Here is a 25,092-nt window from a genome sequence, read left to right as displayed (position 1 = left end):
GTGTTATTTAAATACATTAAAAGTGATCTAAACAGAGGGTAAGAATATTTAAGATGGAAAAAAATTGCAATTTTCATAAAATTAAGCCAAAGATTTTATGCAATCTTGAAAACAATTCCCATGGATTTGGTGTAAATCCTGTAAGTTGATCCTAAAATTAATAGGAAAATTTAAGTTTAAAAGAAAAGGCTATAGTTTGAATTCAAGTACAACATTTTTTAAGTGAAACAATGGGAGAAGAATGCATACTATATACACCTCATAAACAGGAATTACTGATAAAATACTTTGGTTGATAATAATATTGGAATTATTTCTGAAATGGTATTCTCAGAGCTACATATTGAAATATTTAGAAATGATGTAATACCATAAAAATAGGCCAATGAGTTGAAAACAGAGGTATAAGGACTGATCACTGTGAAGGCAAATGAAGGCTCCATTATGTTTTTTTAATTGTTTTTATTTTTGTATGTGTTTGATGGTTCCACAATAAAAGCTAAATTCAAAACAAATAAGTAAGATGGTATGGTACCTGTGCGAGGTTAAACATAATGGTCAAAATAATAAAAGCTAAAACACAGAGGCAAGAAGAGATTCCTGTGCAAACAGGATGTAATACGTGACATCAAGGTCACCGGGAGAAAGGGTCTTTTCCACCACTGATGCTAAACGAGCCCCTACTGCAAGACAGAGAAATGTCACTGGGTCCCTACCCATCCAACACACAGAGAAATGTCACTGGGTCCCTACCCATCCAACACACACAGAAATGTCACTGGGTCCCTACCCATCCAACACACAGACACACACTCCAAACAGATTTAGTACTCAAGTGTAAAACGTAAAACTTTTATTCTTCAGGAAAAAACACAGAGGGGGTATTCTTCTAATAGTAGAATAGAAAACTTCTTTAAAAACATTAACCATAAAAAATGAATAAAGTACACTGTATTAAAATTAAGAACTTCAGTTTAAAAGGACACCAGGAAGGGCAGGTGTTGGGTGCAGTGGTTTAAGCGCTGCGTGGCAGGACCACATCGCACATTGCAGTGTTTGGATTCAGATCCTGTCCCTCACCCCACATTCCTGGTGACGCACACCCTGGAAGGCAACAGGTAATGGCTCCAAAAATCCAGTAGCTGCCACCCATGTGGAAGAGCAGACTTGAGCGGCATTTGGGAAGTAAATCTACAAACAGAAGAGATCTCTGTTTCTATCTCTCATGGACTTTGCCATTTCAAATAAATAAAAATGAATATATTTTTAAAAAGACACTGTAAAACTATGAAAGGGTAAGTAAATCTACAGTACATGAAACCATATAACTTAAATCAGTCAGAAAAAGTTATAACCTAATACAAAAATGGGCAAACAACATGAACTCAAATAAGAATGTTACTAGCACCCCTGTCGGTAACAGAAAGTTCACCATCATGAGATAAGCTACAGCTCTACACAACACCACACACACGATTTTAGAAACATGTTACATGAAAAACCAAGCTCCATACGATTATGACTATGTGAGTAAGATCACTTCTACAAATATCCTTAATAATGCACATGTGATGAGGGTGTATCTGTTTACAGAGTCAGAAAAATTAAAGCAAGAGAATGACAAAACAGTAGTCAGTCTATTAGCTAACTCCTGGGGAAAGCAGGAGGTATAAGTAGATTCAAATACCAATCACGTTCCTGTCCATATGAGACTAAAGATTCCTGCAAAAAAGGGACTATCCAGTCACCGAAGTTGGATGAACCCTCACTCAAATGCAGAAAAACATCACTGGATTCCAATCTCATGCAATAAATACACACAAATAATGCCAGTTCTCAGGCTGGGTGGTTATATCATTTGTTTCTGGTGCGGTGCTTTATAACTTAGTAAAGTATCAAAAATTTTGTTGAAATATTACAAGTTTATATTGAAACAATCTTAACAATGAAACTCATACCTTCAACGATGCTGGACTTAGCAAGAAATCCTGAAGATGTTTTCAGTGCTCCATTGAATACCACAAAACTTGCACCTGTCACTGATAATGAAATAAATAATTACTTATGTTGTAATTTTTATGTTGGTCAAATATGGAAAGTGTGGGGGCAGCATTGTATCATAGCTGGCAAAACAACCGCCTGAAACTCCAGCTTCCCACAGGAATGCTGGTTTGAGTCCTGGCTGCTCCACCTCTGCTCCAGTGCCTGGTTGGGTGCTCAGGAAAGCCCTCGGGCCCCTGCCTTCTGGAATGAGCTCTTGGCCTACTGGCTCAGCCCTGGCAATGCAGCCATTACAGGAATGAACTAGTGGATGGAAAATCTGTTTATCATGATTTCTGTAAATCTGCTTTTCCAACAAAAACAGGTAAATTTTAAAAAAAGATTTATTTATCTTTATTGGAAAGGCAGATATACAGAGAGGAGGAGAGACAGAGAGGAAGATCTTCCATCTGCTGACTCACTCCCCAAGTGACTCCAACGGCTGGAGCTGAGCCAGTCTGAAGCCAGGAGCCAGGAGCTTTTTCCGGGTTTCCCACTTGGGTGCAGGATCCCAAAGCTTTGGGCCTTCCTCGACTGCTTTCCCAGGCCACAGACAGGGAGCTGGATGGGAAGCGGAGCTGCCGGGATTAGAATCGGCATCCATATGGGATCCTAGAGCGTTCAAGGCGAGGACTTTAGCCAGTATGCTATCATGCTGGGCCCAAAAATAAGTAAATCTTAAAAAAAAAAAAAAGGGTAGCGGGTAACACAATGGCTTAACTGGCTAATTCTCCAGATCCAAGTACTAGCATCCCATATGGGCACTGGTTCTGGGTCCCGGCTGGTTCATTTCTTAGCTCTCTGCCTGTGGCCTGGGAAAGCAGAGGATGGCTCAAGGCCTTGGGAACCCTGAACCCGCATGGGATACTCAGAAGAAGCTCCTGACTTTGGATTGGTTTGGCTCAGGCCACTTGGGGAGTGAATCAGCAGATGGAAAATCTTTCTGTAAATCTGCCTTCCCAATGAAAATAAATATTTTTTTAAAATGTGGAATGTGTAACAAGTATATTCTGCCCATTTCACTTGCATTAGAAGTTGAATTTAAGGGCCTAGCATAATAGCCTAGTAGCTAAATCTCAATCTTGCATCCGCTGGGATCCTGTACGGATGCTGGTGCATCCCCCCCCGGCCCACTTTCCTTTCAGATCCTTGCTTGTGGCCTGGGAAAGCGGTAGAGGACGGACCAAAGACTTAGGACCCTGCACCCATGAGGGAGACCTAGAGGAGGCTCCTGGGTCCTGGCTTTGGATTGGATTGGCTGTGGCCATTGTGGACACTTGGGGAGTCAACTAGTGGACAGAAGATCTTTCTCTGTATCTTCTTTTCTCTGTATCTGCTTTTCCAATTAAAAAATAAAACAAATCCTTTTTTTAGAAAAAGAAATTGAATTTAAAAAACCAGACTCCCATGTGCCTGGCACAGTAGCCTAGTTGCTAAAGTCCTCACCTTGAACATGCCAGGATCCCATATAGGCACCAGTTCTAATCCCAGTGGCCCTGCTTCCCATCCAACTCCCTGCTTGTGACCTGAGAAAGCAGTAAAGGATGGCCCAAAGCCTTGGGACCCTGCACCCGCATGGGAAACCCAGAAGAGGCTCCTGGCTTTGGACTGGCTCAGCTCTGGGCATTAGGGCTGCTTGGGGAGTGGATCATCAGACAGAAGACCTTTCTCTCTGTCTCTCCTCCTCACTGTGTATCTGACTTTGCAATAAAAATAAATAAATCTTAAAAAAAAAAAAAAAACCCAAACAAAAAACAAACAAAAAAAACCCACACTCCCAAAATTATTGTATAAAACAATTTAATGTTTGTATCTAGTAAGTCATGGACTACTATATCTGACATGTTCATGCCTGTAAAAATGAGAGTGTGAGAAATCAAATATTTACTACTGCTAAGAGATTAAATCACAACAGTCCTGAGGGAGACCTAACGTGACAATGACTATCAAAACTACAAATAAATGTCTCCTCTGATACATCCATTTCACCCCCAAGAGCTTATCCTTTGGAAACATTCAAATATATGCAAAATAGCATGCACACAAGGTTATTTACAACAGCATTTGTAGAAACAGCTGATGTCTGGTGACAACACAGGCTCTCAGCAAGACAGTGAAATGATCTACACACGTGGAATGGACTGTGAAAGCAGTATACACCCAACACAGAGTAATCTCCAAGTGTGTTACTAAAAAACAAAGAAAAAGGTAACATGCCAAAGAGAATAGCTTATCTAGTGGAAGAAAGCGATGGCAAATGTACGTGCACACATGTGTACAGCGGCTAGGCACTCATCAAGCAAGAGTGCTTCTGGAAAGTTCCAGAGGCAAATGGCTAGCAGTGGTTCGGCTGCCTGAGGAAACAGCAGAGGATGGACAGCTGCTGGGCTGGGGAGCAAAGCGGATCTCTCACTTTATACACAGTGATCCCCTCTGCATCTTCCCATACAATTATATATCTACAAACACGCACCAGACACTGCAACATCTTAAGGATCAAAAATCCCAATTGCATGTAAAAGAAGAATACAAACATGCAAATATCCAGGATAAACACGACGAATCCAAACATACAAATTAATGTAAGAAGGCAACAGTACAATGTCCACTGTTGCCACATGCCGTACTCTTTCCTTCTGCTTCCAGAACCCCCTTTCCATGCTTTCCACAAATAAGAAGAGTTGGCTCTGTGGGCAGTACTAAACGGACACTGACTTTTTTGAAGGAAACCCCATTAGTTGAGGCGGTTGCACAAATCAGCACCAGACACTAGGCCCCCGCACCTTTTCTGGGATGGCTAGTGGCGCTGTTGGCCTGGGTTTGATAAACTCCATCTTTCTGTACACAGACCAGATGAGAATCGGCTTCGGTACTGAAACTGGCTCCAATGCTGATGACATGCTCGTTAGAAGAACTGATCACTTTCATTACCTGAAAAAGACAGTAGCAGTAACATCCAATCAGAACCACTTTACTGACAAGCTTCAGGCTTTGATCAGGACAGCTCCCCAGGAATGGGATAGAAACAAATATTTTAAAACAAAATCATCTCAACAGACCAAACAATAAAGGTAGAGATAAAAAAAAATTAGGAATAAACAAACCCCTTACTAGAAAACAAATTGACAAGTTTTACAAAATATTATTTGTTGACATTGAGTCTAATTCAAAACAAAAAAAACTAATTTGAAACAATTTTTAAGAATTACATTTAAAATTTGAATAATACAATGGTACTTACATCACTGTACTTTTTCCGAGGTATTTTAACGCAGCTCTTCCCTACTTCCATATGAATCAACAGCTGATCTATGTTATGCAAGGTATACTGGTAGTTCCGAAGGTCCTACGTAAGATAACCATATTTCCATAATGCTTGCACTGCTCTCCATGAGTATTTAAAGCTTTCAAATGGCATCCCTCATTCTAAGCCTTCTGGAACATAATTATTAAAATGACATCCAAAAAACTAAAATTCACTTAAAGATAATTCTTCCTGCTAGCCCACAGGAGTAATATATCAGGAAGAACTTTGTGATGTGCTGGGGGACATGTCCTCTCTCCCAGTAGCGATCTTCTAAAGTTGAAGCAAAACACATTTTTAAATAAGGATAAAATAATAAAAATGATACTAATGCCACATATTTCATATACAGAGCCTGAAGAGCATGACACTTCCCAGCCTAGCCCTGCTCCTCTGCCTCTTTCATTTTTACAATGACATACTTCCAATTCACCCTGTAATCTCAAGCAGAACGAGAAACTGAGAGGGAATCCTCTGAAATTATTTTCTTTGGTAACAAGTGAATACAAAATTACAAAACCATACATGGAAGAGGACTTCAGACTCCACATACTACAATTCTTCTTAACACAAACGAGAAAGCCAAAAGCATAATCCGTTCAAACATCACAAAACAAATTCACTAAACTAACACTCTGACGAGAGCTTCCCTAACTCCGGAGGCCGCTGTGCAGCTCTCCCACTCCCCAGACGCGCCAGGCTGCAGCACAAGGCCTAAAACAGCAGCTCAGGAAACTCAGAGCCCACCTTGGTAAGCAACTGGGACTTACTATAAACAAGCTTTCATTATGCCAAACATGCCAATCAAAAGAGAAAAATACAACTGTGTGAAACTTGCTACATACAAGTCCCAGGTAACAATGCAAGAAAACCAACATATAGTTCAATTACTTACAACAAGTAAGTTCATAATAGTGTGTCCTATTTCTCCAAAGAGAGGTTTTCGGCCCCGGATACTGGTTAGAGGAGTGGGGTACGCTGCACAAAAGGAAGGAAAATTAGTTAGCATAAAAAACACCACAAAAACCTAGGAATGTATTACCTTTAATTCTCATTTTCAAGTGAACTTATGTAGAAATACAACTAGTCAGTTCTTTTTTTTTTTTTAAGATTTATTTATTTTATTACAAAGTCAGATATACAGAGAGGAGGAGAGACAGTGAGGAAGATCTTCCGTCTGATGACTCACTCCCCAAGTGAGCGCAACAGTCAGCGCTGCCTTGGGCCTTGGGCCTTGGGCCATCCTCTACTGCTTCCCCAGGCCACAAGCAAGGAGTTGGATGGGAAGTGGAGCAGCCAGGAAATGAAGTGGTGCTGATATGGGATGCTGGTGCTTACAGGTAGAGGATTAGCCAAATTGGCCATCACGTCAGTCCATGAGCCTCTTCTTTGTAGGAATGAGCGAGCACTCTTTGTAGTCCAGTAAGGTGAATGTATTTGACACACCATTCTCAACAGGCCTGGCTTAGAGTGACGCAGTTACCTCATCTCACCTGACAGTTTTCTAAAAATGCACTTTTAACATAAAGGGTAGATAATCCCAAACTGAAAATCAATATTTTTGGACTTTAAAAGAACTTTAGCTTTCGCCACTAGCTTTTCTGTTTGTGCTCTGTCTCTGTAACACTCTCACACATGCCTCCAAGTTAATATCTAGTACAACATCAGGATTCAGAACATTCCAGAGGTTAGCCAGCTCTGACGTGTAACCAATGATTTTCCTTTATTACCCCTTAACCAGCCATCACAATTCTGTAATTCCAAAGCCTGTGATCTTCAGAGAAATCTCTTATACTTCTCCATGACTTTCAACCTTCAGTTGGAGAAAAGATCTGCAATCTACAAGTTCTACTGACCAAAACACTGGCCATGTTTACAGATTATATGTTTCATAGTGATTTAAGATTTGATAGCTACTATCTTCTATAAACATAGCATTCAAATATCAGTATCAGAGACAAAATAAAATTGTACTTTAGAATGCTTGTGGGGTACAAAGGAGTTAACAGACACATTCAGGGGGACATTAGGCACAGGGGTTAAGACACTACTTGGGATGCCCATACCCCATATCAGAGGGCCTGGGTTCGAGCTCCATCTCTGCTTCCAAGTCAAGTTCCCTACTAATGGACAGTCTTGAAGGCAGTAGGTAATGGTCACCCTCTTCAGAGACCCGGACTGAATTCCTGGCTCCCAGCTGTGGCTGGGTCCAGCACTGCAGGCATTTGGGGAACAAACAAATGGAGGGGTTCTCTTTCTCTCTACCCACCCCAACATACACTAAAAATACCTCACCATAATACCTCAACAAACAAAAGCAGTTTCATTAGTACATTAGTTTATTTTAATAACTATCTAAGCTTATTTTATATCTGAAAATATGTAACTCGTACTAAAACTTACCTTTATATTCGGCACCCAATCTCAACATTAAGCGCATAGGAAAAACCTTTGCCCAGGGCATCTCCAGCTTCTGGATGAGGATCCCACAGAGGAAAGGCCTCCTTGGCAGTGGGAGGCCGTCGAGGCTCTGGAAAGTGGGCGCAACAAACAGGAACCCGCCGTGATCCTTGTTACCGAGAAAGCTCTCAGTAAACGTAACATTGTCCAAGTCTTCTATGTATTTTCCTGGGAATAAAATCATCAATATAAAAATTTTAAGTTGTTTACTGTGACTGTTTTTAAGTAAGATTCTGAATTCAAATATCTGAGTTCAAATAAGCTTTCTTATAAAAGCAATGCAAAGTCCTTTCATCAACTCTTCAAGAATTCACTTCTGTGCACAAGGTTCCGTTACTCCTGGACACTGGGAGCTGTAACTAAAAATCTGGAAATGTTAGCACCAACAAACGCCCTCAGCTTCCCCTTGCTGCCTAACCCAGTCAAAAAGCATGCCCACCAGTCTTGCAGGGTCAGCAAAGAACACAAAGATCCATCAAAAAGACACTAAGGCAAACATACTTTCATTTTATAATAACAGTTTTAAGTATTCTCACTTATTACATTGGACACCGGATTTAAGGAGACTAAAAGCAATGATCAAGACCTTTTAAGAAATCAACAAATTAGATAGACAGAGACCAATAAGGAAAGCTTAGAACCGGACAAGAAACGGTCAGCTTGGACTCACACATACCTTACTAGGTAGGACATAAAGATTAGTTACTCCTCACTAAGGCATTGAAGATTTCTCTGCACACCCCTCCTAAAACTGCTTTGCTCCTCAATGTTAACATATGCCGAGTTAAGAGTTATAAGCCGGGGCCCGGCGGCGTGGCCTAGCGGCTAAAGTCCTCGCCTTGAAAGCCCCGGGATCCCATATGGGCGCCGGTTCTAATCCCGGCAGCTCCACTTCCCATCCAGCTCCCTGCTTGTGGCCTGGGAAAGCAGTTGAGGACGGCCCAATGCGTTGGGACACTGCACCCGCGTGGGAGACCCGGAAGAGGTTCCTGGTTCCCGGCATCGGATTGGCGCGCACCGGCCCGTTGCGGCTCACTTGGGGAGTGAATCATCGGACGGAAGATCTTCCTCTCTGTCTCTCCTCTGTGTATATCTGGCTGTAATAAAATGAACCAGACTAGACTGCAACACCCATTGGTTCCAGTGCAACTCGGGACTGAAAACAGAACCAACACAGCAATTGCAACCACCAGCTGATCAGGGTGATGGACTGTGCCGGGCCCTGTGCTTGCTAGAACATACAAGAATCTGGTCTGGGAATACCTCAAAGTATCTTTGGAGATCTCCCCACTTGAACTGCTGGACTCAGAATTCTAACCAAGAAAAGACAGAAGACAGAATAGGACAATCATTCATCTCAGCTACATGTTGGCAGCGAAATATGGGACAAATGGAGACTTCATGATGGACCATATCAATCAGTGGACCACCTCATCGAGCGAAACTGGCAGTGACTCATAACTGGAGAACTATTAACTCCACTTGAGCACATATCTCAGAGCATGCCCCACATCCGGGACTAGGGGTGGGCGGGAAACCGGGTGGGGCTTCTCCCTCAATATCCCCTTTTACCTCAGATACATGATGGAAACAATATGGACATAATAGCATTGCCCACCTCCCTATCCCCCTGAACCTTTTTTTTTTTTTTTCTTTTTTTTTTCTTCTCTTTCTTGATTTTCCTTCAACTATAGTTAACTATGTAAAGATTGTCAACAACAATACAATAAAATGGATTATAAAAAAAAAAAAAAAAAAAAAAAAAAGAGTTATAAGCCGGTTGGGACTATCCTAAAATCCGCCAAGTGCAATATAAAGTGTACAGCAGCCGGATGTGTATAAACTAAAATTGAAATGTCAATGAAGTAGTCACAGGATGTGGTTGAGAACTTGCATTTTCTAACATATTTGTCACTCAATACCACTGTCAATTAACTCCAAAACGTTGTAAATTGTTGTTGATGTTATGTTGTGGCTTTTCATTGGATGGGATGATATTCTACCAGCTCTACTTTCAGATCAGAGATGGTCTCCCCAAGAAACTGTTGAATTTATCTGGACAATATGATGCTGGATTCTATGCATGGTACATGCTTGCAATGTAGGAACCATGACTAGATTTGAACTGTACTACTGCAACAATGTGGAGGAATCCATCATGGGAGGAGGGCTTGGGGAGGGGCTGGGGGAATCCCAGAGCCTATGAAATGGTGTCATAAAACAAAATTAAATAATACAAAAAAAAAAAAAAAAAAGAAATCAACAATCTCCTCATAAAATAAATTTTCAGGACATTTAGCTCAGCCCAAAGCAGAAATGGTTTTAATTTCTCCAGCGCTAAGTCTAAAGAGTTCAAAACAAAACGCTGTACCTTTTTGAGCACCCTTGTATATGGTGACAAACAGTTTGAAGATGTCCACAGGAACAGTATCTTCATTTGGCAAACGTGACAACAAAATCATGATTTCTGCCTGTCCCAAGCCATGCAATCCATTGGTTGAGAAGTACCAATATCTGTCTGAGGAATCTTAAAAACCATAAAAGCATACAGTTTAAATGTCAACTCCTATTAAAAAAATTTTTTGAGGAAACACAACTTCTCTAATTCATTATTTAAATCGAATGTTATCAGATCCGTATTTAAAAGGAAAAGTAATCTGTGAAATCAACTAAATGAATAACTTATACAAAATAGACACTCATGTAAAAGTATTACAATAATTTGTGGAAATCTTTTAATTCCATGTTTCTACAAACTTTTTTTTTTAAACACTTTTTTTTTTTAAGATTTATTTTTTTATTTTTATTACAAAGTCAGATATACTGAGAGGAGGAGAGAGAGAGGAAGTGGAGCTGCCGGGATTAGAACCAGCGGCCATATGGGATCAAGGTGAGGGCCTTAGCCACTAGGCCACACCGCCGAGCCGTCTACAAACTTTTAAAAATACTTTCAAATATTTAAATGCAGTAAAGATTAAATTAGCTTCAAAGGGACTGCAAATATGATATATAATTGAGTAGCTGGGATTACTTATTATCAAGGGTTGTTTATCCTCACTTTCAATTATGTCGCTAATATATCACTTACTTTAGAACTATCTTTCTCAAAAAGTCACTAGGCACCCCCGCAACTTGCCCCGGCCAGGGCTGCTCCTGGGAGCTGGGGGTGCAGTCCAGGTCTCCTCCCAGATGGCAGAAACCCTTTTACTTGAGCGACGTGTTTGCCTCCCCACTGCAAGCATCAGCAGGAAGCCAGAGCCAGGGATCCAACACCCCAACAAGGGACACACATGTCTTAACCAGGTTAAACATTCACTGAACCAGGATTCCTGCTTGGACCAATTACCAAATGTCCAAATTATTTAAAAGCTGTGGGAGATGTCAATTGTACCACAGTGGTGAGTCTATGACCTTAGCCTCAGATTGACCAAGTACTGCTAGTAAATATCTGTAAATACATATTTCAAGTCCCACTGAATACACACTATATACTGAATTTACATAAAACCGTATCTGGCTGAAAAACAACTGTACAATGCTACTCAAGATAGAATTCTGGGCTTACCATGGTGGCTCAGTGGCTAAATCCTCGCCCTGCAACCAACTGGGATCCCATCTGGCGCTGGTTTGTATCCTGGCTGCTCTACTTCCCTTCCAGATCCCTGCCTGTGGCCTGGGAAAGCAGCAGGATACGACCCAAAGCCATGGGACCCTGCACCAACATGGATGGAAGAAGCTCCTGGCTCCTGGCTTCAGACTGGCTCTGCTCCAGCCATTGTGGCCACTTGTATTTGAACCAGCAGATGGAAAATCTTTCTATCTCTTCTGTCTGTAAATATGTCTTTGCAATGAAAATAAATCCTTAAAATGAAAAGATATAATCCCTTCATAAATCCTGCTTACAGATTAGATAAAAATAGAGGAATCATTACTTACAAAAAACTAATTTCACATTCACAAGGAGATTAGCATTTAGAACAAATGTGACAGGATGACACCCTTCACCTTCAAGAAGCAAAATGACTTGCTCATGCGATGGGTGCTCTTCAACTACAGGTGCTAAACAATGAAAGTTAGATATTAATTAGGAAAAAGATATTGTTGAATATATCTATAAATCCACCAACTGCCCAGTCAAAAGCAATCAATACCCTGGATAACTGGAACAACTGTGATACATTCATTTTTACTTTTCTCTTTATTTTGCTTTTCTTTTTCAAAGTACATATAAACTTCATTATACAGTATATGTTTCATGCATTCATTACATAGCATATTAGTATAAATTTGAGTGCTCCCAAAGTGTTAACACTTTTGTAATGAGCATGCCAATGTACTAGTTACTCCACTGAAACCTTCTGTAAAATTAGTCTAGACCCAAGTCACACATCCTGTAGTGACAGGCAATATAAAAACAAAACGATCTTAGTAACCCACAGGAAAGTAGATATGGAAACCAAGCATGGAGCTTGGTGTTTCTCCACCACAGTGACCTCAGGGAGGGATCTCGCTCATCTTCAGCTCGTTCCTCACGTCACCACAGAGAACCACCGCTTAACGTTGCACAAGGCAAATGTCCATTCCCAGAGAAGCACTCTGAGCTGGGCAGCACCTACAGAAGCTGCAGCTTAAACAGGACCCTGGAGAGCAACTGGGCTGCACTCTTTCACAATGGAAACCAAGGTCCAAAGCGATTAAATAACATCTTTTGTGTCATACATGAACTAGGTAGCAGAAGGAACTAAAATCCCCAGCTCGTCAGTCTAACACCCCTTCTTTAGGAAGCACACTTATTAGAGAAAAAAAAAACCGCATTTCATATGTCATAAATAAAAGTCACTACTATGTTCTCAAAAATTATTTTTAAATTGAAATAACTGCTATCCTACCTGACCCCTTTTCTCCGGCAGCAGTGAGCAGTGGGGGCAAACCGTCCTCCTCATCAGGCAGAAGGCTAATCTTACTGCAAATGTGTTTCTCAATCCCACAGAGTAACTGATAGTCTGAAATACCAGCAGTCGGCCAGCTCTTGCTTACGGGGACACCAGGGGCACCAGGCAAGTCTTCACTCTCTGTAAAAACATCATCATCTAGAACAAAGGAACCTGCAGCAGGCAACCCCTCAGCGCCTGTGAGGAGAGGCAGCTTTCCCACAGGTGCAACTTGAGAAACAGGACTCTGAATTATTTCATTTCTTGTAGCATCTCCTGATTCACTGATTGGTTTCTCCACAGTAGAAGGATGGACGTGATTCGCTGTGTCCGCCGTCTGCAAAATCCAGAATAACAAAGTCGACATATCAGTTCATGCTCTCTGCTGAACTGTGAATCCTTCCATACACAAACATCTTCTGAGGAAAAAAAAAAAAGCTGAGGAAGGCATTCAGCCAAGCAGTTGCCAGCTAAGACTCCCAAATCCATATGAGAGCACCTGGCTCCATGTTCAAGTCTCAGTGCGTGACCCCAGCTTCCTGTCAATGCAGAGACCAGAAAGATGTAGTGACGGCCCGAGTGGCTGGGTTCCTGGAACTGAGATCCAAACTTCTAGCCATGTCAACATCTGGGGAGTAAACCAGTGGATGGGAGCACATAGTCTCTCTACCACTCCTTGTCTCTCCCCTCTTACATAATGAAAACAACAACTAAGGGGCCCAGCATTGTGGCACAGTGGGTAGTTGCTGCTCCAATTCCGGCACAGCTCCCTGCTGCTGACCTGGGAAAGCAGTGCAGGATGGCCCAAGTATGTGCAACCTTCACCCAGGTGGAGGACCACACGACCTCCTGGCTCCTGACCTCCAGCGGGCCCAGCCCTGGCCATTTCAGCCATCTGGGAGCGAAAAAGCAGATGGGAAATGTCTGTCTATCCCTCTCTATACAGCTTTTAAAATAAACAGATCCTTTAAAAGAGAAGAAAGAAGAGAGAGAGATAAAGAGAGAAGGAGGGAGGATGGAAGGAAAAGTTAATAACAAGTAGAAATCAAAACAGGCTCAGAACTTCTTCTGAAATCACATTTCCCAAGGAACATTTCCACTTCACGTTTTTAAATTCAGGAGCATAAGGCATTAAGAACAAGATTTTGGCTTAAATGCTTGCATAGATGGATATTAAAGTCTCGAAGTCTGGAAAAGCAAGGGTCCTGTACTGTATTACATAAGCAAGCTTACAGCTCAATTCAAGTCCTTCCTCTTTTAAAGATTTATATATATATATGTATGTATTTTTAAGATTTATTTATTTTTATTACAAAGTCTGATACACAGAAAGGAAAGACAGAGAGGAAGATATTCCGTCTGATGATTCACTCCCCAAGCGGCCACAACGGCCGGTGCTGCGCCAATCCGAAGTCAGGAGCCTGGAATTTCTTCTGGGTCTCCCATGCAGGTGCAGGGTCCCAAGGCTTTGGGCCGTCCTCTACTGCTTTCCCAGGCCACAGGCAGGGAGCTGGATGGAAAGTGGAGCCGCTGGGATTAGAACTGGCGCCCATATGGGATCCTAGCATGTACAAGGGAAGGACTTCAGCAACTAGGCTACCTCACCGGGCCCTAAAGATTTATTTATTTTTATTGGAAAGGCAGAGATACAGAGAGAAGGAGGGATAAAGATAAAGATCTTCCATCCACTGGTTCACTCTCCAAGTGACTACAATGGCTGGAGCTGAGCTGTTCCAAAGCCAGAAGCCAGGAAATTCTTTTGGGTCTCCTATTCTGTTGCAGGTTCCCAAGGCTTTGGGCCATCCTCCATGGCCTTCTCAGGCCACAAGCAGGGAGCTGGATGCAAGTACCTCTTCTTCATATGAGATCTTAAAAAGCTGTGTATGAGTAGGGGAAGGAACAGGACTGCAAGAGGTGAGAAGGTGAATGGTCAGGAGGCAAACAGGTAGATATTCCATGAAAATAATGGCCTAGAATAAATCATCAAAACTGCTTAAATAAAGCCTCTTTATTTTTAAAGGTACAGCTTTCATATTTTTAAAACATTTGAAAGACGAGAAACAGGGAGGGACGGAAGGAGGGATGGAAAATGAGAGAGAGAGAGAGAGAATGAATGAACTCCTTCCTCTGGTTCAGTCCCCAAATGCCAACCAGCAGGTAAAGCAGGAACTGGGAATTTTCTTACTTCAGCAGAGGAGCCGTGTACTGAACACAGTGCCCTGATATGGGATGTGGCTGTTTAACCACACAGCCAATGTCTGGCCCTCAGCCCTTTCTCTTTAGACTGACTACGGAACTCAAGTGATACAGTCGTTTAGAACTTTCATTTAAAACACTGATTCAGTAGGAGTTCATGAACTATATTTCCATTACTGTCACTTCTCTATTAATTTTACAATTAATAAATATGTAATTTTTTGAATTTCAATCTTAATGCAAGTAACTGTTAACATAACCTTGTAGCATAACCTCACTTCTTTGGTGTTCTCAACAGGTTTTTGGAGTATAAAGGATCCAGAAACCACTGGTTTCTACTTACATTTAAAAGATAAAATCTAAAAGACATTCATGAGCAAGGGTGTTTGGCCCAGCAGCTGAGCCGCTGCTTGGGCCTCCTGTGTCTCCTCTCCAGAGCGCCTGGGTTTTTGAGTGCTGGCAATGGATTTTTTTTTTTAAACAACACTTTTCTTTAAACATTACATCACTACTGCAGCACAGGCATATCTCAAAGGTATCATGGGTTTGGCTCAAACCACAGCAACAAAACTAATATTTCAATCAAGTGAATCATGCCAGTTGTTTGGCTCCCCAGTACATGTAACAGCAATGTTTACACTATTCTGAAGTATGTTAAGTGTGTGATAGCATTATATCTTTAAAAATAGTCTTTACTTCAAAATACAGTATTGCTAATAATCCTCCGAGCAGTTGGAAAAATAGTATTACAAAGATGTGTTTCAGGAGCCTGTGCTGGGATGCCAGACAGGGCAGGCGCCTAACAGGCTGGAATCCCACATGAACCAGAACACTATTTCGAGGCTTGGATCTCTGCTACCCACACAGGAGCCAGATGGAGCTGCAGGCTCTGGACTTGGGCCTGGTCAGCAACAGCCATTGCAGCCATAGGGGCAGTAAACCAGTAAGTAGATCAACCAACCAATCGATCAATCAATCAATCTCTCTCTCTCTCTCTCTACATATATGTAAAACTGCCTTTCAAATAAATCTTCTTTCAAAAAAAGTGTCCATGCATAGTTGCTATAGTTCTTCCATTTGTAAAAAAATGTTAGTGAAGCACAAAAACATACCCTTATTCATTCTTTATTTTAGCAAACGGTAAGTATTCTAGCAACCATGCCAGAAATTATTGACAAGACAACATCTTCTTAATTAGCAAGGTATTTTTAGATTCTTACCGTGGGCATGTCAAGTGAGGGAGGACTGAAGTCATCAGAACACCTCTTACTTCCGGATGTTAACTTTGTTGTGTCTGCAACTTCACCGTTAGGCAATATGCCATCTGCAAACCACACTCTCTTCTGTTCTTTGGAGCACGGTCCTGCTATCAGTGGAAAAAGCATAGTTTTTCAGTTCAGCAACGCTGCAATTATTCAGTATCAAATGGGTCAGGAAATGTTTTTAGAAGCTTTTTGCTTTCCACTGGCAAGCTCTGCAGTTTCAAGACTTTTTGTGATCCATCTACCCTGAGCAGAGTCTATTTCTATAGAATCCATACAGTGAGAGCTTATCAGATCCGAGTTAGCTCCGGCAATTGTGTTCTCCAGAAACAAGAGGCCTCTACAGACACTCCGGGAAGAGGTAATCCTGGACTACGGGAGCCCAGCCTGTGAGTGTGCACAGGGGAAGGGCAGCAGGTCAGAGCAGACCGGCTAAGCCGGGAAACACATACACAGAGAGAGACAGTCCAGACGGGGATCATCCTGCCTTCTAGGCAGCAACGGAAGGACAACATTCGCTGCTTTGACTTCACTAATACTTATTAACCTTCCTTCCCAGCTATAAAGTAACTAAGCATCAAGCTTTTTATAAAATATCCATTGCAAGAAGTTTATGAAAATTATTACCAGATGATTTACGATATAAAAAAAATCATTATTTACTTCTTAAAACAAAATAGAGATAACATTAAAAACCACAATTTTACCCAAGCATATTTTTGCAACATGTATGGAGATATTAAGTATCTTTCTTACATTTGTAATATTTTTATAATTAACTTGTCAGTTTAACAATATGTAAAACTTTTAAACATGAATTTAGTCATCTTTACAGCTATCACAAATAATATACAACCATTGAGGCTGAATCTCATTTCAGTTAGAACAATAGAGAACAGTGCTGCAGGATGCACTGAAGTCCAGAACAGTTGTCAAAGGGGATGAATTTGCTTTAATACTTAGCCACTATCTAGTATGTCACAAACTAACAGATTATGTTTAGAAACCTAACCCTGGGGTGGCCACTGGATGTGCTGGTACCCGTGCCTCTTGGGACAGCGAGCTGCACCCCCGTCTCCTTATTCCAGCTTCCCACTAGCGCATAGCTGAGGTAGCACGCATTGGCCCAGGCAGGTGAGACCGAGTGGTTGTGCTCTTGCCACCCACCCGGCAGACCCAGGTTGAGTCTCCATTCCCTGGTTGCAGTCTGGCTCAGTGCCAGCTGCTTTGAGCATCTGGGGAGTGAACCAGCAGAGAGAATAATTCTGTCATCAAGTAAATTGTTTTAAAAAGTTATTAAAGATTTAAAAAAATTTTTTGAAACATAACTCGAAGATTCAAAAAAAAATTTTAAGAACATTGTCCCGGCAGCGTGGCCTAGCGGCTAAAGTCCTCACCTTGAACTCCCCGGGATCCCATATGGGTGCCGGTTCTAATCCCGGCAGCTCCACTTCCCATCCAGCTCCATGCTTGTGGCCTGGGAAAGCAGTTGAGGACGGCCCAAGGCTTTGGGACCCTGCACCCGTGTGGGAGACCCGGAAGAGGTTCCAGGTTCCCGGCTTTGATTCGGCACGCACCGGCCGTTGCGGCGCTCACTTGGGGAGTGAATCATCGGTTGGAAGATCTTCCTCTCTGTCTCTCCTCCTCTCTGTATATCTGACTTTGTAATAAAATAAATAAATCTTCAAAAAAAATTAAAAGAACATTGCATTAGTGGGGTAAAACATACAACTGAAGTAGTGGGCTTTGTTTTTAGTTACGTGTACCCATCGTCTTTCGAACCCAAGTGCGCATGTGCACACTGTGCACTGCTGGGAGGCTGTCTGCAAAGTGAGATTCCCTTGCACCGGGGAAGAGCTGAGCCCTAAGGCCTTCTGCTCTAGCTCAGCCGGGAGCTTTGGGGTAGCAGGAGGCACAGCTGTGTGTTCCACGTACTCTGGCATCCAGGGTACACACCCCTTCAGCTTCCTTGGCACCAACCCTCAGGGTTCCCAGCCCTGCTACTTAGCATGTCCCCAGCAGACACAGCTCAGGCCACGTGGTGCTGCAAACCAGGACTGCCAGGTCTGAGAAGCAGCAATGCACTGGCACCCGGGTCCTGGGCTCCAGGCACTGTTGTCTCTACACTTCAGTGCCCCAGCCTAGTGGAGGTGCCTCTCACGGCTCCGAGGCTCTGCAGCATTCAAGCATGTCCCGTTGGCACTAACATACACATAATCCTAACACACATTGACACGTCCTAACATACATGTGCAACCAATCCCACATTACATCCCTCCCAAAACCCACTCTGAGTTCCTTCCTGACTGTACCATGACCACGCTACATCCTTTCTACAATAATTTATCTTTAGCCGAATGATGCATCTTCAGGCTAATATAGCCTTTTCCTCTGGTTACCTTCTATACCTGGTTGTTTAAGCGCTGAGACTGGCAGAGTTGAAGGTGAAGGTGCGCTGGTTGGCTGGGTCCCCTGAGGAGGCTGGGCAGCAGCACGTTCATCAGAATGGTTAGACTTAAGATTAGGACCAGTTGGACTCATCATCCTTTCAAAAGCCTGAGCTATAAAGGGGCAAACAACAGTATTAAAATCTCAGTTGCTTTTGTGCTTCAAAGTAAATTATAGTCAATTTTCTACTTTTCAAATTGTAAGAAATAAAAAATGGCTAATCAAGATAAAGAAGCCGAATGGCAGACACCATTCATTCAATCAGCATCGGTTCCTTATTTAATTGCAAGCCCTTCACTTTGATGAGCTGCTATGAATTATCTCAATATTATATTTGTCATACTATTAATATCTACTGCAGAAAATGATTCTCTTTTAATATGACTGTCTTCTGTTTCTTTATTCTTCTGAAGTCTATTTCCAACATACTTCATTGCTTCTTTCAGACCAATCATGATCTCATTATTGCTATTTAAAATCCCTTACTGGTTTCCTAACTGGAGCCGTAATTTAATGTATCATAGTGGCTCATGAGATCCTATATAATTCACATCCCTACCCCCATAGCTTCTGTAGACCAGCCCTGCCCCATCCCCTCCTTGTTCCTCAACAAGCAGGCATTCCCTTATCTCAAGGTCTCCGTCTCTAGTATCCCCTCTCCCTAGAACATTCTTCCCATGCCTGTTCAGCTTTATCTTCTTGCTTCCTTCAAATCTCTGTTCATATGTGACATTATCATAAAGCCTTACTCCAATCACTTGTGAAAAACACTGCCTCCTGCCACTCATCTCTTACTATCTATTCCTCTTGCACTTGGAATTTCAATTAGGGTACTGCCACCATCTGATATTCTCTCAGTCTAGCATCCATTTCTCCCGCCCTCGCAGGCTCTGTGAGAGCAGAACACGTGTTCTCAGCCGGAGCTCCAGCAGCCAGAACAGTGCCTGAAAACTGCACACTGATGTTCCATTCAAGCAAACCCAACACCACTGCAAGTTCTCCCTTCCACGTTTCCCAAACCAGTCTGCCCTAACCGTCCTGGAATGCCACTCCATGACAGAACCAGAAACGGACTCCACTAAGTGAAATCTAACCATCTTATACTCCGAGCTTCAAAGCGACTTCGGACCCAAATCTACTAGCAACATTATTACGCTTGCTTTACACTTTATACAACTGAAGTACAACATCATCCACAATTCCTGTTCAAGGAAATTTTCTTACATTCCTTCACTCATGGTGTCTCACACTTCCTGAACCGTCTTTCTTCTCTCAGTTAATAACATTATTTTAAATGATCACGCTCTATCAGTTTCAACTTTAAAACAGACGTTAAAGCAACTTGCTTTTTTTTTTGTGGTGTACAAATTAATAACACACAGGGCTTGGCGGTGTGGCCTAGTGGCTAAGGTCTTCGCCTTGATCCCATATGGCTGCTGGTTCTAATCCCAGCAGCTCCAATTCCTCTCTCTCTCTCCTCCTCTCAGTATATCTGACTTTGTAATAAAAATAAAATAACTCTTAAAAAAAAATCTGAAAAAAAATAAATTAATAACACTACAAATAAAACACCAAAATGACTAGAACAGTCACAAAACAACCCACTCCACAGGATGTTCCTTGGTGCAGTGAAGTCTGGTCTGAGCAGCCTGCTGAGTCCCCCCGGCCCTGTGCTCGCCTCTCGTGGGCTCTGACAGACACCTAGGCTGCAGGGGAGATATCTTTGCGGGAGTTTTCTCTAAAATTTCTGAATTCTAACAGACTTCCAAAACCAACGGCACCAACAGTTGCCTGCTAGGCTAAGACAGTATATGAAAAAGTAAAATAACCACAAGCATTTCACCTAGCATCTGTATATACATTGATGATAACATAAAAATAAGAACACATTTTTTTGAAGAACTGTTTTCTTCTTTTTTGAAGAAGAACAGTTTTCTGAAGAACTGCTGAAAAATTATCTTCATTCAAAAGAGAAAACCAAATTATTAGCAGGAATTTATTCTCCTGGCTAATAGGAAACAATTCCTGAGCTAGAGCACAGGTCTGGACAAAAAAGGCCCAAGTCATGTTTGCTGGCAATTAAACTGTCAACAAGTCATGGAAAATGTCAAGAAGGACTCAAAAGGACAAACATGTATTCAGGGAAAAGACACAACATAAAACACCCACACCCCATACACACACACACACACACACACACACACACACACACACACACGTCTGAGAACTCAAAGATCAGCAGGATCGTCACTGCTGACAGAGAGCTAGAGAGCCAGAGGAACACGGCAGGTGCACACAAACAACCCTAACACTGAAAAGGAGACAAAAAGTATGCAAGCAGTGCGGATCCTATAAATTATAAAATGACATGCACGACTACCATGTCTTTTTTATTCCCGTTTTAGATGATATTCTACCAGGTGGGAACTATTATCCTGCTCTATGCCATTAATAAGTGATGTAATATTAGAAGCTATCAAAGTAGGAGGTAGTCTATAAACATTTGGATTTAGATGATGAAAATGGGGATGATGATGATAAAAAGAAAAGCAGGCATATGGAATGAAGCATTTAGGAACTTGGTACCTGTGAAAGTTAATCAACTGCCACTCCATACATAGAATGCTTCCTTTTCAAACTGGCAATATTAATCATGAGAGTGGAAGGAAAAGACCAGAAACCAAGCCTTGGGGAGTTCCACCTAGGTCAGACAAGTCAACACTAGGTTCCTGCCCTAAGAAAACAAAGTTCATCTTTGTCACAATCCAACTCTTTTTCGGATGTATTCAAGAGCTGGAAGAAACTAGGTCACATTGATACTCACCTTTACTGATAGCCTCATAGCAGGTCACACACACTCTCGCTTCTTTTTCTAGATACTGCAGCTTACACTTCCTATTACAACAGACACCACAAAATACCTACAAAGAATCAAACAATAAGTTATTTAATTTCAAGCAAAACACTAGGGCAGGGGAAGAGGAAATTCAAAACTTAATTAATCCACACCTGTTTTCCTTATTATATAAATCACTTTTCTAATCACCATAACCATATGTAGAAAACTTAAATAATTTTTTTAACTTAAACGTACTTACTTATTGTAAGTTAAAACCCCATCTCTGATAAGGAAAAGTCCTTCGTATCAGTTATGCTGATCAGAAGAGGAACAAAGCTTTAAGGAAAACATATATAATTTTAAAGTTTTCTGGGGTTGGTGCTGTGGTATAATGTGTTAAGCCACCACCTACAGTGCTAGCATTCTATCTGATATTCAAGACCTGGTTGTTCCATTTCTGATCTAACTCGCTGATAACATGCCTAGGAAAGCAGCAGAAAATGCTCAAGGTCCTTAGGTTCCTGCACCCACATGGGAAACCTAGATGAAGCTCCTGGCTGCTGGCTTCAACCTGGCTCAGCCTTGGCTGTTTCAGTCATTTGGGGGATGAGACAGCAGGATGATATCTCTCTGTATAAGTCTGCCTTTCAGATAAATAAAATCTTTTTTAAGTTTCCTGTAGTTATACCTACAAAACTGTAACATAGAAAATAAGAACTAAAAAAAATTAGTAGTGGTGTTCTTCATTCCCCAACATGTAATTAATACCCACAAAAATGTGACATTTATTCAACTATCAGGCAATCTGCAAAATGATAATGTCATATATTTCCATGACACTAATTTTAAACTAATCCCAACTGTAGACATCTGTTAGGGAGCTTTTTCTGAAACTAGATTTAATTTAAAATACCTCCAAAGAATAAAACACTTAATACAGGCACCAGTTCGAGTCTCTGTGCTCCACTTCCCACCCAGCTCCCTGCCTGTGGCCTGGGAAGGCAGTGGAGGACGGCCCAAAGCCTTGGGACCCTGCAACCGCGTGGGAGATCGGGAAGAAGCTCCTGGCTTCAGGTTGGCTCTGCTCTAGCTTTAGCAGTCGTCTGGGGAGTGAGCCATGAATGGAAGATCTCTCTCTGTCTTTTCCTGTCTCTGTAAATCCGCCTTTCAAATAAAAATAAATTAAAAAGAAGAAAATAATAAGACGCAAAAGACTTTTACAGCTTACTTTCCCACATGCTCGGCAGTGGTGTCGTCGTTTTGTAAAAGTGAACTTGACTTGGCAATTCATGCAGTTTGGAGCTTCTGCATCAGGGACCCACGTAGGTTGTTTCTGGCCCAAAACCAAGCCTTCTTTGCATGTGTCTTCAGGCACAGCATCTTCATTTGCAGTTTTAAGACTGGGTCCACCTTCAGAATTACTTTCTATATCGATGTAATTGGAGTTGAAGCTGGCCTGAGGCTCTGCAGTAGAAGCTGCAGCACAAGTGGCTGCAGTGTTGGTATTCACGCTGCTGGCTTCATCTTCTGGCATATTTGGATCATCCAGCTGGCTCTGTTCCTTTGAACTCCTTGTCCTGGATGGAGGGCTAAACAACAGCTTTGGTCTGGCCCCACCCACATAAGCAGGCTGACTGCTGGTGTCAGGGACTGGTAGTTCATTCATCGCTTTAGACTGAACGCTAGATAACCCTTGATCAAGTGGACTTGCGCTTTCTTCCACTGAAGGAAACCCACTGGCTTCTGTTATACTGTGCTTGTCAGCTGCTTCACAAACCATACTGACACCCCCACTTTGCCCAGCAGCTCCTGCTTCAGCATTAAAATATATATTTTCCACGTCAGCTTCACCTAAACCCTTCACATTTGTCAGGTTGCTTGAAGATTTTGAGTCATTTAAATTTTCTTCAAAACACTTCAAGCTAGTGGTCTGAAGATACTGTTCTGTCAAGAAGGCATCAAGCTCAGCATCGCTGATTAATGAGCTATTTTTCATTCCCTCATCAATATTAAAGTAATCCAAGTCCTGCCCATCTATATCACTGCATGAGAATGTGAGCCCTTCACAAGGACTGGGAGACTCAGGGGCGTCAGCACCACAGAGCTCCACGTGGGGCCCTGCGGCTGCGGGAGCACTGGTGTGACCGGGGTCACTCAGAGACTCAACCCTGGTGACCACCTGGTTGCGACCGACCTTCCCATCCCTCATCCTTTCAGCCTGAGGCTGAAGGAGTACGTGGCTGTGCCTCTGCTCCTGGAGCAGCAATCTCTCTCTGCACGGTTCCCCATCCAGAACTGACTTCTGCCTGTCACGTACTGCCCCTGCATCCTGCGCAGTGTCCTCATGGGCGCTCGGAGGTGACAAATCACCACAGGCTTTGCGTTCCATGAGTGACCCACACAGAGAGCCAGGCAAGGGAAGACAGGACACAGAGGAAGGAGCGTCTTCTCTGGAATCATGTAAAGCTGGGGAGCACTCGTGGACCACATCGTTATTGTCTTTAGGATCTACATTCCTTAAGTCTTCTTCACCAATTTGTTTTATAAATGTAGGAGTTCTACCTTCCTGAAAGGAAAAATCAGGTAATTTGAAATTTTCATCTTCTGAATGTGAATCATTTAAGAGTAAACCATTTCCAGGCACAGCACTCGTGCTACCTCCTTCTATTAAGTGCTCTGCGGTAGGAACCACAGCCACCTCCAGCTCTTCTTGTACCAAACAGCGAGCTTCCTCCAAGGTTTCACGTGGCTGACTCTTGTCCTGGAGGCTGTCTTTGGCATCAAACAATCCGGCACTCGGCTGAGTCGGAGCCAAGGATGTGTTCAGCTCCACAGCTGGTGCTAACCGACCAGGTGTCTTTTCATCCTTTAAATCTTCTGTTCTGTTATGCTTACCAGAATCTGAAAGTGTTAAGTCTGCTTCTAAACCTGAACCTTTGGTTCCACTGATTCCTTCTGTTTGCCATTCAGAGTTGTTCTCATTCTGTTCTGCGACACTCCCACTACCCCAGTCTGTTGAAGAAACAGCAGGACTCTCCGACACTGAGAAGTCCAATCCAATCAAAGAATCTGTATTGGACTTCAAATCGTCTGGCAGTAACTTTTTAATATCCTCTTCACTGCTGGTGGCATGAACTAGGTCGCTCGTGTGGCTGATCAGATCACAGACCGGCTCACTGCACCGTCCCATGTACGAGGGCGGGGTGTCATCGGACGTGCCGGCGTCCACAGAGGAGAGGAGATCGAGGCCTGTGACGTTCTTTCCAGTCTGTAGAGAAGTCAGTCCTTCAAGTGTTTTTTCATTCAAGGAAATCTCATTCGTTTCACAGCATGTTGCCGATGGGCCACAGTGATGACTGCACTGTTGACCCTTAGGGAGCAGCGATGTTAGCTGTGAGGATGCCAGCTCCGATGAAACCGGACAATAGTTAGAAGCATATGCTTTGTGTGCATCTTGGAGATAATCTTGTTCATCTAATTAAAAATAAGAGACAGTGTTGTTCAGTAGACCCAAATCCCCGTCAAAATTATACAGATATGATTATAAGCCTTCTAAGCCAAACATTTTTCCTTAGACTATAGCTATACTATCCTTTAGCAAAAACGGTAATA

At 42.3% G+C, this 25,092-nt stretch overlaps 2 protein-coding genes across 5 annotated transcripts in view; both read right to left on the bottom strand.

Moving 5' to 3' along the window:
• FAM151B (family with sequence similarity 151 member B) overlaps window positions 1–18,483 on the bottom strand; it is a 42,646-nt gene extending 24,163 nt beyond the window's left edge. The window contains exon 1 of the mRNA XM_012927276.3: window positions 18,174–18,483. Within this exon, the coding sequence (XP_012782730.2) occupies window positions 18,174–18,204 (31 nt within the window). The 5' untranslated portion in view covers window positions 18,205–18,483. The remainder of the gene's footprint in view (window positions 1–18,173) is intronic.
• ZFYVE16 (zinc finger FYVE-type containing 16) overlaps window positions 1–25,092 on the bottom strand; it is a 36,783-nt gene that overhangs the window by 7,396 nt on the left and 4,295 nt on the right. For 3 of the 4 annotated variants that reach the window (XM_058656242.1, XM_058656240.1, XM_058656241.1), the window contains 12 exons: window positions 22,709–24,954; window positions 21,466–21,562; window positions 18,593–18,754; window positions 16,152–16,294; window positions 12,694–13,072; window positions 11,741–11,863; window positions 10,176–10,331; window positions 7,748–7,972; window positions 6,240–6,322; window positions 5,282–5,386; window positions 4,824–4,971; window positions 1,959–2,039 (listed from right to left, as the gene is read on the bottom strand). In XM_058656242.1, the coding sequence (XP_058512225.1) occupies window positions 1,959–2,039; window positions 4,824–4,971; window positions 5,282–5,386; window positions 6,240–6,322; window positions 7,748–7,972; window positions 10,176–10,331; window positions 11,741–11,863; window positions 12,694–13,072; window positions 16,152–16,294; window positions 18,593–18,754; window positions 21,466–21,562; window positions 22,709–24,954 (3,948 nt within the window). The remainder of the gene's footprint in view (window positions 1–1,958; window positions 2,040–4,823; window positions 4,972–5,281; window positions 5,387–6,239; window positions 6,323–7,747; window positions 7,973–10,175; window positions 10,332–11,740; window positions 11,864–12,693; window positions 13,073–16,151; window positions 16,295–18,592; window positions 18,755–21,465; window positions 21,563–22,708; window positions 24,955–25,092) is intronic. The other variant, XM_058656243.1, reaches the window with a different exon arrangement.

This window comes from Ochotona princeps, chromosome 28, assembly GCF_030435755.1.
Source record: "Ochotona princeps isolate mOchPri1 chromosome 28, mOchPri1.hap1, whole genome shotgun sequence".
NCBI lineage: Eukaryota > Metazoa > Chordata > Mammalia > Lagomorpha > Ochotonidae > Ochotona > Ochotona princeps.
The sequence above is the reverse complement of the archived record's forward strand: the minus strand, read 5'-3'. Positions and strand labels throughout refer to the sequence as shown.